Source organism: Procambarus clarkii, chromosome 70 (assembly GCF_040958095.1).
Source record: "Procambarus clarkii isolate CNS0578487 chromosome 70, FALCON_Pclarkii_2.0, whole genome shotgun sequence".
Taxonomy (NCBI): domain Eukaryota; kingdom Metazoa; phylum Arthropoda; class Malacostraca; order Decapoda; family Cambaridae; genus Procambarus; species Procambarus clarkii.
In genome coordinates this window covers 21228144-21241375 of record NC_091219.1, presented here as the reverse complement: position 1 = coordinate 21241375, position 13232 = coordinate 21228144, and the positions used below count along the sequence as shown (strand labels likewise).

The 13232-nt window shown below is 39.1% G+C and overlaps 1 protein-coding gene across 14 annotated transcripts in view; it reads left to right on the top strand.

The window, feature by feature from the left end:
- The first annotated feature begins 4510 nt into the window (after window positions 1–4510).
- LOC123750605 (sialate:O-sulfotransferase 1) overlaps window positions 4511–13232 on the top strand; it is a 16352-nt gene continuing 7630 nt past the window's right edge. The window contains exons 1-5 of one of the 14 annotated variants that reach the window (XM_069311632.1): window positions 4511–4607; window positions 7729–7853; window positions 8522–8621; window positions 11040–11103; window positions 13039–13132. In XM_069311632.1, coding sequence (XP_069167733.1) covers window positions 7780–7853; window positions 8522–8621; window positions 11040–11103; window positions 13039–13132 — 332 coding nt within the window. In that variant the 5' untranslated portion in view covers window positions 4511–4607; window positions 7729–7779. Of the gene's footprint in view, window positions 4608–5894; window positions 6024–6067; window positions 6377–7728; window positions 7854–8521; window positions 8622–11039; window positions 11202–13038; window positions 13133–13232 lie in introns of those variants that run through there. The other 13 variants (XM_069311639.1, XM_069311630.1, XM_069311640.1 and 10 more) reach the window with 13 other exon arrangements.

Sequence of the window (13232 nt, the reverse complement as noted above, 5' to 3'; positions counted from 1 at the left end):
AGGGTAGACACCAGAAGCATTAGAAGCAGGAGAAGTGTGAACCAGATTACTACGGACTGTTAGTTGATCGACAGTCAAGATTTATATCAAGAGGAGAAAGGGTATTAGTGAGATCTTTGAGTTCAGATATGAAGGGAAAGGCAGAGCACAGGGTGCTAGTGTTGGAAACTGGTTTAGGGTGAAAGAAATTTCTCTTAGCTAGAGAATAGGCACATTTGATAAAATGTGTGGGGTCACCAAGGCGAGAGCAACATTTAAAAATAAATGAAATTTCTGAATCAAGAAACTGAGACGATGAGTCTCTTGATAAGGAGGTTGATGAGTCTCAGATGAAGAGACTCCTCATCCTCTGGTGTATTTGTTTGGTCATCATGGCACTCCATGTCTGTGTTTCAGTATCGCCGACACGACGACCTGTTCAGAGGTCGTCGTGAAATGACGACCTCTGAAATGAATTCAGAGGCGATAAAATGCAGTATTTTAGCTCTGTTATGATGCAAATTGTAGAATATGACGCACACTAAAATAAGAAAGACAATTCCCTCGCCCTATCTAATCATTGGAGTAAAAAATAGTAATTACGACGAAAAGGCAATATAACATTTCATTGCTGAAAATATTTACGTTCACCTGATCAAAAACTTTCTTTAAAAATTCTTGTTAGGTTTATTTAACTCATTAAATATTAGACGAATGTTACTCTAAGACAACATAAATTATATTAGTTAATTAAAATGATTTTATTAGATGATGAATTGAATAGTTGCCTGGTTACCTCAATGATCTTGAGGTTATCTTGAGATGATTTCGGGGCTTTAGTGTCCCCGCGGCCCGGTCCTCGACCAGGCCTCCACCCCCAGGAAGCAGCCCGTGACAGCTGACTAACACCCAGGAACCTATTTTACTGCTAGGTAACAGGGGCATAGGGTGAACGAAACTCTGCCTATTGTTTCTCGCCGGCGCCTGGGATCGAACCCAGGACCACAGGATCACAAGTCCCGCGTGGTGTCCACTCGGCCGACCGGCTCCCCTAATAGTCTAATTGACTCTCTTCCCCTAATGATGGTCTAATTGATGAATTAGTTGATTCCCGATACAGTTTTCTGCCTTATCTTCTAAATGATTTCGTTCCTGCAAGTTTTATTGATTGGTAAAAAAAAGTTGGTTAAAGGGTATTCAGCTTTCCAATTAATTGATTTATTGATTAACTAACCTTTCAGCCAATAAACTGACTTACTGATGAAGACCTTCAAGTTAACAATTACTAATTTGTTTCATGAAATGAGTACTAACTTGGATTGGAAGGAAGGGGTGAAGAGGGGAAATGAAGGGTGAAAGGAAGAGTGATTAAGTTTGAGAAATGGGGAAGGAAAAGTGGAGAAAGAGAGAGAGGGAGAGAGGAGGAATGGAAGAGGAACCAGGGGACAAAGGTGGTGAGAAGAAATGACAGAAGAATGGATGGATGTGGGAGGGAGAGGGGTGGCGGAAGGGGGTGGCGGAAGGGGGTGCCGGAAAGGGGTTGGCGGATGGAGTTGGGTGGAACAGAGACAACAGCATATTGCTATAGCTTACATGTGACGGCCTCTCCAGGTGAGATATATTGCTGTTATTTGTACTTGCCAGAAACTGAATGACCTTCTTTCCTCAGCACTATCTTCTTTTTCTTTCACTCTAGCATCCTTCACAACCCTTTCTCTTCTTTCATCAGCACTATCTTCTTCTTCTTTCACTCTAGCGTCCTTCATAGCACTCTCACTTCTTTCATCAGAACTATCTTCTTCTTCTTCCTTCATTGTAGCGTCATTCACAACCCTTTAACTTCTTTCATTAGCACTATCTTCTTCTTCTTCTTCCTTCACTCTAGCTTCCTTCACAACCCTGTCACTTCTTTCATCAGCACTATCTTCTTCCTTCACAATCCTGTCACTTCTTTCATCAGCACTATCTTCTTCTTCTTCCTTCACTGTTGCGTCATTTGCAGCTCTCACGATCCTTTCTAAATTTTCTTACAGAAATTTCACAAATACACAAATGTGGGTTTTTATCCTATATTATAATTATTATTATTATTATTATTGAGAAAATCCACTGGGGCTCAGAGGCGCCAGTGAGAACACTCGTTGCTATATATAACGAGAGTGTAATTTTCTGCGTATCATTATTATTATTAAAATGATTATAGTGAGCCTATATATTATAGTTATATATAACTATAGATTATAGTTAACAACATAACAATTACCACCACCACCATAAACATCGTCACCATGACAATCTAACACCATCATCACTACCATTGTTACCACAACTATACCTACTACTGCTCTCGTCACTATCAGTGCCGCCACTCCCCAAATCACCAAAAAAAAAAAAACAATCACCACCATCACCCTATTTAACCCTCCCCCCCCCTCCATGCCCCCCCTCCCTTTCCCATCTGAGAGCCCCCCTCCCCCCCACCAATAGGTCTCAGGGCAGCACAAAAGCTTGCGACTGAGGAAGCACAATTCAGCTGTGATGGAGCAATATTGTTGCACTACAAAGGCGGGATATTACTAACTTGCAGGCCTTCAGGGGCCATGTTTCTGCCAAGCAGGAACACCACATGTACCGCATGCGGCATATGTACCACATGAACCACGCGAGTCATATGTACCACATGAACCACGCGAGTCATATGTGCCACAAGTGCCTTATGTACAACATGGACCACATGAGCCTGTATGCTTTGTTATAATCGAAATTGTAAACATTGCATTTTTTAATAATGATATGAAATAATATGCTATTAAACCCATGACAATATTATTGTTGTAATAATAACATGGGTTTATTAGTTATTGTTCCTAAGGAAACCGCAAGTTATAAGCAGTTATCCTAAGACCGGCTATCCTATGAGCGGCTATCGTAAGAGAGGCTATGCTGCATACACCAGGAGACAACAGTGTACTAAGGCCTTCATATAGTCGATTGGTTTGATTTCGCGCTTATATACATGTTGAATAATGTTAGAATTTCTGTGAGCCTAGAAATAAGTGATCGCTGATGGAATGAGTTTTTGTGAGAAAGGCTCTTGGGTGATGAGTGAGGCTGTTGGGTGATGAGTACCTTGTGGTTGTTGTTGTAATGGCCAGCGTTCACAAGCTTGGACCAGGTGAGGAACTGACCTGGTCCACCAGAACGGGCGAAGATGAACCATCTCGCACGGTTCTCTACCTGGCTCTACCACGGTTCTCAGGAGTCTGCTAATTGATGGTCGGGGCCGGCAGGTGTAGTCAGACGAGGAGAGCATAATCTACTTACGAACGAACTTGTGCTTCATATTATGTTTTGTAGCGCCCTGCTGTAGAGAAGGTATGAGATGCGCAGTATGATTGTTAGTTTCTTGAATACCTTCGCCACTATCCATGAACAACCAAGTGGTTGTTCATGGATAGTGAAGAGTCAAACTTCGTTCCCTATAGCTCAGGTTCATCACTGTTTCCTCTGCCTTTACACACAGGCTTGTATTAGATCCCACAGGTGGATCGATACGCTTCTCTCAATGTTTACTGATTATGCCAAGATATATATCAAATTATGGAAAGCTGCAAACTCATTACGATGATCTGGACAAAAATGAAATAATCGTTAAAGTGGCTACTAGAGTTTAACTGGAAAAAGTGGAACATAGCGAAGCTGGTTTGTGGGAACCATCCTGGAATTTACAATAAAAAAGTAAAATTGAAAGTTATCACATCAAAAATCTCTGCTAAAGCCCATATCACTCGGTTATTAACAGCTGTTTATAGGTGGCCAACAGAATTGCCTTCGGAAATTTAAATAAGGAGTCATTCTAAACATGTCAGACTAATTCTTGAAAAGGACGCTCCAGTAGAGTAATATCTCGCCGAATACAAAGCACAGTTTGAGTACGTACAGTAAGTAGTGTCTTGTCTAGTCCTCGTGGACTAGACCAGGCTGTGAGCTGAGAGGCATGAGATACGAAGAAAAACTAAATAAATTAAATGTCACACTATGAGAAGAGAGATGTAGTAGGTGATATATGATTATCACATGAAAAATAATCAGATGAAACATATTGGGCGCTCAAAAATATACTATTAAGTGTAGATGATGCAGAAAAAAAGGAACACAGTTGGGTATAATTCATCGAATGAGCCAGGGACATTGCGAAATCCATGTCAGAATAGCAAGCAAGTAAGCGGATTACATAATGTGGTTGAGACAGATTCCATACACAACCTAAATGTAACTATGATAGAGCCCGGAGTCTCGTGACACCTGTATGATGATAATTGGAATTTGTGAAGTGGGGAACCAACAGCTGAAGCCAAGCCCCCCATTAACAGGTCTGAACATCTTGATAAGAAAACTTCACATGCTTGCCACCGACGCCTCCGTGAGAAAAGTAATGATTGATAATGGTATTACAAGATAACACTATCTGTTTTATCAGCTTAAAAAATACTCCAAAAAAGGAACCCCAACATAATAGTTTCTTTGTTGAGTTTCTCAGTCACACACTTTTAGGTGTTTTTCCCCGTCATGTGTGTTAGGCGAGGTCGGTGCCTCAGTGTAACCACAACAGTGAAATCATCTTGAAAGTAAGTGATTTGCTCTTCATTGCAAAACAAATTTATTTGCCAAATATAAACCTTCTCGTAATTCCCTAAGCGTTAGCGTGTTTTAAATTGATCTAACACATAGTGTCAGAGATCACGTCCAGTCATGCTGAGGATTACAGTTTTATGTACGCCTCGTTATTAAAAACAGTAAAAATTAAACAAAATACGAATAAGGAAAAATGTGCAAATCTAGTTTACGTAAAAATCAAAAGGTGCAAGGAATGCACCTTTTGGCATGGTGAAAAATTCTCCGAATTCTACCTTGATCACGGGTAATTCTGGATGTTCGAAATGTTGTAGGTGATTAGCTTTGAATTATTCGTTGCCAGCTGACTTAACGGACCATTACTGCCATACCGAGGTACTGCCACTACCATACCGGGGTCCTGCCGCTGCCATACCGAGGTACTGCCACTGCCATACCGGGGTCCTGCCGCTGCCATACCGAGGTACTGCCACTGCCATACCGGGGTACGGCCACTACCATACCGAGGTACTGCCACTGCCATACCGGAGTACTGCCACTACCATACCGAGGTACTGCCACTGCCATACCGGGGTACGGCCACTACCATACCGAGGTACTGCCACTGCCATACCGGGGTCCTGCCGCTGCCATACTGGGGAACTGACACTGCCATACCGGGGTACTGCCACTGCCATACCGAGGTACTGCCACTGCCATACCGGAGTACTGCCACTGCCATACCGGGGTACTGCCACTGCCATACCGGAGTTCCACTGCCATACAGGGGTACTGCCGCTGCCATACCGGGGTACTGCCGCTGCCATACCGGGGTACTGCCGCTGCCATACCGGAGTACTGCCACTGCCATACCGGGGTACTGCCGCTGCCATACCGGAGGTGTTATTATGGGCATTCCAGGTTGCTGAGGAAAATTTCCACCAAAATATAGCATAAGATACCTGAGTAACAAGATGTATGGAAGCACATGGACCAGACGTGACTGTGTATAAAACAAAGCAGCTCCCTCAAGCCAGAGAGAGAGTCAAGTCAGCACATTGCCACCATTTTGTGAACACCATCCCAGGAACACCTCTATAATGGGTCCACACCAGGCTATGTTATTACAACTAATAAGCTATAAGCATATCATGGTAATACTCCAAAATAATTGTGTATACTTAATAAACATATGTTTACCCAGATACGTTTGGTTAACAATTGTATAAATGGATCCTTAAAACAGGTAGTACAGCGATACTCGCCTTGAGGTGGATCGTCTGTGTGTGTGTGTGTGTGTGCAGACGTTGATGTTTTAGTAAACAATACTCCGCCACCACACAGGGACACTCTACGATGTACAAGCTGCTTAATTTGCAGTCGTTTTACATCAGCGGAACTGAATTGTGGTGTAAACTACGCATAAATGTGTATAAAAAGCAAGACACTCTATTTTAAGTGATATAAGTGTGTGTTGTTTGTGACTGAGGGGCTGATATAAGTGTGTGTCTTGCCATGAAACTGTGAGTGTGTGTGGACACACACTGAACATTACTCCTCCGCCTCTCAAGGACACTCTGAGATGTACAAGCTATTTAATTTGCAGCAGTTTTACATCCGAGGACCTGAATCGTGGTGTCAACTACACATAAACTGTGTATAAACAGAAAGACACTCTATTTAAAGTGATATAAGTGTGTGTCTGGCCATTTAACAGTGAAAGGAGTGTCACAGCAGCGCCACCACATTCCTTATATACTTTTATTTATTTATATACAAGAAGGTACATTGGGGGATTAAAAGAGAACATAGAAATTAAGTTGATTTTACATTCTTGTAAAGCCACTAGCACGCGTAGCGATTCGGGCAAATCCTTAAACTAACAGATAATTTTAGACAATTTACAGCATAATTGACAAAAAAATGTTTACAGGTAGTTTACAGCTTTACTATACAGGTACAGATAATTTTAAGTAGAATAATTACAGCAAATCGACAACAAATTTTACAGGAACATTGCAAGAACTTTTGACACAAAAGCAGATTAGAATAATACCCAATAATAACAATACATAACAATAAAAAAGATTACTAGGTACATTAGGACAACATTCCAGGGTTATACATTGATTCACTGAAGCAAAATATGAGGATCATTTCAAGGAATAACGCAGCAGAATATGTACTCAATACAACAACCATGATATCAGATGATATCACTCATTCTTTCTCCTTCGACTCCTACACACACAAGTAAACATTACCATTCCACCTTATGGGGGACAGTCCATGGTCGTACACTCTTACTTTTAGCCATTTTACACCCGTGGACCCCACGTTGATGCTGTAAACTACACATAAATGTGTATGAACATCAAGACACTCTAAGTAACGTTATTTAAGTGTAAATCTTGCCCTAAAACTGTGAGAGAAGTGTGTGGTCACACCGACGCCACAGCAGCGACCCACACACTGCCACCATAGAGCCCAATAGGCTCAGGAACCAGGACATCAGTTGATTGACAGTTGAGAGGCGGGACCAAAGAGCGAGAGCGCAATCCCCTCAAGCACAACTAGGTGAGTACAAGTAGGTGAGTACACAGACCCTCACACACACAGTAGACAGTACTCCGCCGCCACAGCAACACACACAGTAAACAGTACTCCGCCACCACAGCAACACACACAGTAGACAGTACTCCGCCGCCACAGCAACACACACAGTAAACAGTACTCCGCCGCCACAGCAACACACACAGTAGACAGTACTCCGCCGCCACAGCAACACACACCGTAAACAGTACTCCGCCGCCACAGCAACACACACAGTAAACAGTACTCCGCCACCACCAGAACACACACTATATAAAGTGATATAAGTGTGTTGCCGTAAGTTGTGGGTGGAGCGTGAGTAACACCTCACGCCTAAAGCCGACGGAGTCCAGACATCACGGTTACTGCCCGTGCCATACCGGGGTACTGCCACTGCCATACCTGTGTACTGCCGTGGCCATAACAGGGTACTGCCACTGCGCTATACCCCGGTATCTCCAATCTTGTGTACTAGTAATCTATTGCTTTTCAGCTGAAGAAATGATTACTTGTATAAATTTTTTTCTACACATTTTCGCACAGTAGCGTGACCAGGACTTGCCTCTCAGCTCAAGTGTGTGACAGTCAACCAGGATGTCCACAAGATCTCGGACGCCTCTAATTGCCATAGTTGTGTTGTTTAGTCTTTTGTCTACACTCCTTCTAAGGTGAGTTGGTTTTAATGATGTTTGAACATTGTAGGCATTATGGATATTTTGTAAGGCAAGGAAATTTGTAAGTCAAGGAAATTTGTAAGTCAAGATAGAAATAATATAGAAAAATATTGATTAAATAGTGAAATATATTATAAAAATAGTGAAATATATTAATACAAAATAATAATAACAATAATAAAAAAAATAGTATCAATAAAATAATAATAATATTAATACAAAGAATACTCAAAGGTTATTGATAATAATAACTTCATGAACATGATATAATATATTTAATATAATTAATACCTGTTAATATCTGTGTTATCAATTATGGTCAACTATTATTGCCTTATTCTCATTGTGAATATTATTATTAGATAAGAATTATTATTGACTTATTTTTTTTCTCTTTGCCTCATTCCTTTCTGCCTCTCTACCTCCTTCTCTACCTCCGTCTCTCCTCCCTCCCTCTCTTCCTCCCTCGCTACCTCCATCCCTCCATCCCTCCCTCCCTCTCTACCTCCATTCCTACCTCATTCCTTACCTACTTCTTTATCTTCTTCACTACTTCTGTTCCTCCCTCCTTCTTTACTTCCATCTTTACCTCCTTCTCTATCTTCTCTACCTCCGTCTCTACCTCCATCTCTACCTCCATCCCTCTCTTCCCGTCTACATAGCAATACGAGCTTCTTCCTCGGCCTCCAGAGACCTGGACCTCGAAGCCCTAAGGGTAAACACTCAAGTTTCAGCCCGTCCTCCATATTGGCACTACCCATGGTACACTCTGGGAAACATCTCTACAAAATGTACACTTTTTACACCTAGATAAAAGTCTACATTGTGTAAACAATTATCAGATACATAATTATTTAATATAAAAAGTTATTGAATATAACTAAAATGGTCAGATCAATTATTCTAGCAATCATTGATCTTACAATTTTTGTCAAATTCAATAACATTTTGTCTGTCTCTTTTGTCTGTCTTCTGTTGTTAATCTTTGCTCTCATGTTTGAGTTTGACCACAATTATGTTGCATCTTCCAAATCAAATTTTAAATTGTCTCTTAAATTATTTTATTTATACTTAATTTAAATTACCTTAGCAATAGGTTTACGATGTATGAATTTCTATTTTGCTCCTTTACTCTGTTTCCAGTTTTATGCCGCTTCTTTGTTCTGTGTTATGTCATGGTTCTTGTGCTGTTGCTCCTTCCTGTGACAGGCTAGTCCTCGTGACCCACTGGTCCTCCACACTCTCATTCTCTCCCTCTAACACTGTCTCTGACGACGGACACAAACTGTTCTTGTAAGTGCTCAGACCTTGTCCAATATATATATATATATATATATATATATATATATATATATATATATATATATATATATATATATATATATATATATATATATATATATGTCGTACCTAATAGCCAGAACGCACTTCTCAGCCTACTATGCAAGGCCCGATTTGCCTAATAAGCCAAGTTTTCATGAATTAATTATTTTTCGACTACCTAACCTACCTAACCTAACCTAACCTAACCTAACCTAACTTTTTCGGCTACCTAACCTAACCTAACCTATAAAGATAGGTTAGGTTAGGTTAGGTAGGGTTGGTTAGGTTCGGTCATATATCTACGTTAATTTTAACTCCAATAAAAAAAAATTGACCTCATTCATAATGAAATGGGTAGCTTTATCATTTCATAAAAAAAAATTTGAGAAAATATATTAATTTAGGAAAACTTGGCTTATTAGGCAAATCGGGCCTTGCATAGTAGGCTGAAAAGTGCGTTCTGGCTACTAGGTACGACACACATATATATATATATATATATATATATATATATATATATATATATATATATGTATATATATATATATATATATATATATATATATATATATATATATATATATATATATATATATATATATATATATATATATATGTGTGTGTGTGTGTGTGTAAATCACGAAAATTCAGAAAGGGGAGTTCTGAAGATGCATTATTAAATACGAAAGTATTTAATACAACATAGTTGTACGTCCATACAACTACTTTCGTATTTAGTAATACCTCTTCAAAACATCTTCTGAAGATGTATTGTGTAAGTATATTTATCTATCCCTCTGACTAGTGCTTTTGAATCTTGGTTTAACTGGAAAAGGATTTCTCCAAATGTCATATTTGTTCACGGTTGACAAAAATGGTAAAAATTAACTGTAGAATGTGTTATACTAATTAGAATTTACACATTGTTTCGAACCGACATGGTTCACTCTCAAGTGAGGAGACGGCTATTGTTGCTGTTTTATATTCAGCTACTCAGTACAAAAAGTTCCAAGCAGCACTGGTTATGGTGAGCCCATAGTCGACTTACCTGGCACAGGAGCGGGACTGTAACTGTGTCGAGAAGATGGTTGTTGATGTTTTAGATTCAGCTACTAGGAACTAAATTTTCCATGTAGCATAGACTATGGTGAGCCCGTAAAGGAGATGGTAGGGAACATCGGGTTCATTCTGCTGGGCGTTCTGGTACATAGGCAATTAAGTCAGGAGAAAAGCGAAAGAAAGTAGTAAAGGTGAAATGAGGTGATGGGTCAATAAACGATACATACAGAGAAAAGTCAGGTGATTAGAACTATGCATGCTTAGTATATTGTCTAAGTATGCTTAGAATATATACTTATCTTATTATATAAGCATTATCTAAATATACTTTGTGTGATTATCTTTGAATGCTTTATTGACCCATCATCTCAATTTACCAATCAATATATAGTACAAATATCCCCCAGTCACTATATTTAGGCCCAATATTTTCTGAAGCATAGGATGAATGTATCACTGAGCCTGACAGACGCTACTACCAAATCCATAAGTTTAAAACTTAATTTTCAGAAGTGATTGGTAATTAAACAACTATAATGATCATTAACGCAAACAAAAATATTTTGATTATAAAGTAATACATTATTTAAAATAACAAATAATAGTTTTTATGAAGGTAATTCTAAACTCAGTAGTGAAAAGCGCCAAGCTGAGAGTAGACAGACTTTACTGAATATTTGTATAATGAATAACTTATATTCCTGGATAAGATCTCCCGATGAACAATAAAGTCTAATCTCGTCTTGGTGTTTCTCATCACAAATCAGTCAGAAAAAATGTTTATGTGTTTCTCATCAGAGCAGGACGAGTTGGAGACACTCAGACGACAGCTTCACGGCAGAGTCGAACGACACCTCGGTGGGTGAGAAATGAGTCATTTACTTTCTTAGTGAGAAGTAGACAGATTTGTACCGTCCTGGTGAGAAATGAGTCAAGACTTGAACCTTTTATAGTTAAGAGGTGAATAATCCACGTGTTTACCTCTTGATGTGTGAATTAGCCAAGTATTTTCCCCCATGATAAGTACACGAACCAAATATCTTCCTGGTGATAGACAAATATGTAATGTTCATTCTTGGTAAGAATGAAGTCAATCATGTAGTTTTAAACATAAGAAACATCAGTAATATACTCGCTTGCTTACTACACAGCGACCCAACCACAGTTGTTCCAGGTGTTAAGTAGTTCAGCCCTCAGCCTACACGATAAGAATCGAATGACCCAAATGTTCAGGGTTAAAAAATATATCAGCCGTATATCTCATAATTCGAAATAAATTACTCGTAGTCTTGAATTCAAAGACTTAAGTCAAAACTACATTTATCTTTTTGTAAAATTAGTCAAACATAATAGCTACACGGGAAGAAATATGTTTCCAGTATATCTTCCCATAAGAAATAATTAAGTAGTGTACTTCCCAGTGGGAAATAAGTCGTCTGTATACTTCCTAGTGAGGAAGAGTCAGTGGTATACTTCCCAGTGAGAAATGACTCAGTAGTATACTTTCCAGTGTGAAAATGAGTCAGTAGTAAACTTTCCAGTGTGAAAATGAGTCAGTAGTATACTTTCCAGTGTGAAAATGAGTCAGTAGTAAACTTTTCAGTGTGAAAAATGAGTCAGTAGTATACTTTCCAGTGTGAAAATGAGTCAGTAGTATACTTTCCAGTGTGAAAATGAGTCAGTAGTATACTTTCCAGTGTGAAAATGAGTCAGTAGTAAACTTTCCAGTGTGAAAAATGAGTCAGTAGTATACTTTCCAGTGTGAAAATGAGTCAGTAGTAAACTTTCCAGTGTGAAAAATGAGTCAGTAGTATACTTTCCAGTGTGAAAATGAGTCAGTAGTATACTTTCCAGTGTGAAAATGAGTCAGTAGTAAACTTTCCAGTGGGAAATGTGTTAGTGGTAATAAATGAGTAACTCGTGGGTGTTCGTGGCAAAAGATATGTCAAAATAATAACTCCCTCGTGGTGTGAACAGAAACATGGCTGCTTGGACCTCAAAACCTGATCTTTTCAACTGGGATTATAGTGTTCAAGTGTTAAGCTTTAGACGAAGGAAACATATAGACAGAGAAAGAGAATGATAAAGATGAAGAAAGGAAAGTTATTAATACTACATCACAGACGATGTGGGAAAGTTTTGTATAGAAAGGTTATTTTTGTGTGTGTGTGTGTGTGTGTGTGTTCAACGCAATGTGTATTTTTACTCGTTTTTGTTATCATTTATATTTAAACTGAGTATCGAATTGGGTTCAACAACTTCCTCGTTTAATTCATTCTACTTATTTACGACTTTTAGGAATGAATTAAAAATAATATACATACATATATATATATATATATATATATATATATATATATATATATATATATATATATATATATATATATATATATGTGTGTGTGTGTGTTTATAATGTAAAAATGTAAAAATTTATGAATGTGTCTGTGGGGTCGACCGCTGGATGTAATGGAATTGAGTCGAGGACGGGTTGTGTGTAAACCGTTTTTCACTCATAAACACGGGCTTTAGCGGGTGCATGGAATCACTTTTGGGTTTTTGTTTAGAGGACGGGTTAACGTTTCGGCCGATCAAAGCCCTTGTCAACACCAGACATCAGACAGTCTGGTGTTGACAACGGCTTTGATCGGCCGAAACGTTCATCTCCCTGTCCCATTTCTCTGTAGATTTTCTGCATATATATGAGGAAAATCCACAGAGTTGTGGTTGTCTTAATATTATAAAGATAACTATTAATAACGTCAGTGTCATTAAAGTTATAATTTCTACTTCACAGTAAACGGGAGAATTAAAGTGAACATGAGCGGTCCTCATTGGAGGCTGTGGCGTACAGATGTTCCTGGGAGCCTTTGTGTCAACTATGAGACTAGGTGAGGGAGACAGAGAGAGAGAGAGACAGACAGACAGAGAGAGGAGAGAGAGAGACAGACAGACACAGAAAGCCTTTGACATACCAAAATAATGGAGAGG